Source organism: Dipodomys ordii, unplaced genomic scaffold, assembly GCF_000151885.1.
Source record: "Dipodomys ordii isolate 6190 unplaced genomic scaffold, Dord_2.0 Scaffold5, whole genome shotgun sequence".
NCBI lineage: Eukaryota > Metazoa > Chordata > Mammalia > Rodentia > Heteromyidae > Dipodomys > Dipodomys ordii.
Window position 1 is genome coordinate 24158845 of NW_012267221.1, and position 2978 is coordinate 24161822.

The window sequence follows — 2978 nt, forward strand, 5'->3', positions numbered from 1 at the left end:
GCATGGTACAAGCTTTTTAAACTTATATGTATTTTATAGTAACTGCTTTCATATACATATACACACAAATATATATATATATATATATTTGTTTTCTTTTTTCTCTAGACCCTCAATGTGATAATTAAATTTGTTAACAGTTTTTGATTGTTTCCTTCTGTGTTCAATGTGGCTCAGAGGTAGACAAGAGGTAAACAAGGCTCTGGATTCAGTTCCCAGTTTTCCCTGCTCTCCCCCCTCCCCCCATTGCTGCTTTCTGTAAGAACCACAGACCTTTTTCTCCCATACTTGAAATAACAGATAAGTCATAGAAAAAAGTGTCATTTTTGGAAGTGGCACTGTGGCTCAAGTGGTAGAATGCTAGCCTTGAACTGAAGAGCTCAAGGCCCAGAGTTCAAGCCCCACAACCAACAAAAAAAGACATTTTAATAGCTTTTCCTCTTAAACATTACTGTTTTGTTTCCTTAATTTGCAACATAGAAGATCTAAATTCACAAAAATATCTTTTAGCTAATTTGCCCGTATAAAATTAACAGAAAATTCTCATTTGTCGTTTTAAAAAAGTTTCTTGAGGGGCTAGGAATGTGGCCTAGTGGTAGAGTGCTTGCCTAGCTTGCATGAAGCCCTGGGTTCAATTCCTCAGTACCAGAAAAAGTAAACAGAAAAAGCCAGAAGTGGTGCTGTGGCTCAAGTGGTACAGTGCTAACCTTGAGCAAATGAAGCTCCAGAGACAGTACCCAGGCCCTGAGTTCCAGCCCTAAGACTGGCAAAAAGAAAAAAAAGTTTTTTAAATTTTTTTATTGGCTCTCTATATAATTATTTTAATATTTTCTACTCAAATAACTAATATCTTGATCTCAGTGCATTCACTCAATATAGAGCTGTGATTTTCCCAAAGAATTTGATTCCTTCTGTATCTATAGACTAGGGAAACCAGAAACCAGAATGAAAAAAATTTTTCTGTAGATATGGGTTAGACTTTGGTTAAATTCATGTATGTATTTACTTTTATTACTTTTGTTTAGGAAAAAGCCAGAACAATATTGGACCACATGAAGAAGATGGAGAAAGCATTATTTCAAGAGATGGAATCAGTACTCCAAAACAAGCATCTTGATATAGATAAAATTACTAATCTCTTTCCTCAGTGTACAAAAGATGAAATTGAAATTTATAGGTCAAATATTAATTCTTAGAAATCTTCCTCAAAGTCAGACTGCCTCAGTAAATGACATAAGCCCACTTTGAGTAGCTCTACTTATCCTTCAGTTGCATTCAGGTGATAGATACCTTGACTATAAAATTACATACAGTCTTGATAAAATACTGAGAAAGAAAACATGAAAATCAGACATGCATATTGTAGGATAGCCAGATGTTACTTCAAGTAATGTACTTGCATAATTATTATTATATTTTTAGTCATAGTAACTTTTTTGTCGATAATTAGTATTGTTTTGCATATAGCATAAAGCATTATTACAATACATGGTTTATATTTATTATAATTCTGTACCACATTCAAATCATTTTCTCAGTTTTATCTACAAACTTATTTTTTCCCTGGTCATGCAAAATATCTCAGGTGGTGGTTTTTATTCCTTATGTAAACATTAACAAGAAAAATTCCATATTTACTTATCTTTAGCATTGCAAGGTATTCTGCACATGCATTTTTACTAGACTCAAATATTTATCAGAACTTGGCTGACTGGTGAACCTATATCTCTACTCCTCTAGCCTCCCTTTCTTTTTCTCTCTCAGAAACAACAAATCTGTCTTCACAGTTTTGCTTTTTTCCAAAATGTTTTGTAGTTGGAATCATATAGTGTAGCCTTTTGATTGGCTTCTTTAACTCACTATTAATATACACTTAAGGTTTCTCCATGTTTCATGGCTTAATAGAACTGAATAATACCCATTTTTGGATAAGCCATTACTAAAGAACACTTTAGTTGCTTCCAATTTTTGGCAATTATAAAAAAATATAAACATCTATGTACAAGTATCTGTGTGGATATAACTTCTCAATTCATTTGTGCAAATACCAACATGTGTGTAATTGCTGAATTGTATGGTAAAAGTATGTTTAATTTTGTAAGAAACTGCTGAACTATCTTCCAGAGTGGCCTCTACTTCTCATCTCTACCAGCAGCCATATTGCTTCACATCCTATTTGCACATTGTCATTGTTTCAGATTTTGGCCATTCTAGTAGTTACACAGTTGTTTCTTATTTTAATTTGTAGTTCCTTAATGACTTAGGATGTTGAATACCTTCATGTTTATCTGCCATCTATGCTTGTTCTTCAGTAAGGAGTCTGTTTTGACCTTTTGCCTATTTTTATTTTTTATTTTTTTATCTTTTGTGCTTGAACTTAGGGCCTAGGCACTGTCCTTGAGCTTTTTGGCTCAAGGCTAGCACTCTCTACCATTTAAGCCACAATTCCCTCCACTTCTGGCTTTTTGGTGGTTAATTGGAGATAAGAGTCTCATGGACTTTACTACCTGGTTGGTGTCTAGGTAGTTCATAGCCCCCTTGAATAGCTAGTATTATAGGTGTGAGCCACTAACACCTGGCTCTTGCTTATTTTTTAATCAGATTTCCATTTTCTTATTGTTAAAACTCAAAACGTTTGCATATATTAGTTGTACCTGATGGTTCCATTGTGACATTTCTATATATACTTAGAATGTATCTTGATTAGACTCAGCCCCTCCTCACTCTCCTTTATCCCCTACCTTCTTAAAACAGTTTTAACCATTAATTGTTCTAATTCATACATGTATATGAAGTACTTTGATCCAATTACCCCTCCCTCTCCTACTGGTTCACACCTACAGATAGGACCCCTCAACACTTTTTTTTTGTTGGTCATTGGTCTTGGGCGCTGTCCCTCAGCTCTTCAGCTCAAGGTAAGCGCTCTGCTGCTTGAGCCACAGCCACTTCCAGTTTTCTAGTGGTTTATTGGAGATAAG

The 2978-nt window shown here is 34.7% G+C and overlaps 1 protein-coding gene across 2 annotated transcripts in view; it reads left to right on the forward strand.

Annotated features, from left to right (window-relative positions):
• The window catches only part of Scrn3 (secernin 3), a 24644-nt gene extending 22261 nt beyond the window's left edge, over positions 1–2383 (forward strand). For both annotated transcript variants that reach the window (XM_013029218.1, XM_013029227.1), the window contains exon 8: positions 1026–2383. In XM_013029218.1, the coding sequence (XP_012884672.1) occupies positions 1026–1196 (171 nt within the window). In that variant the 3' untranslated portion in view covers positions 1197–2383. The remainder of the gene's footprint in view (positions 1–1025) is intronic.
• The last annotated feature ends 595 nt before the right edge of the window (positions 2384–2978 follow it).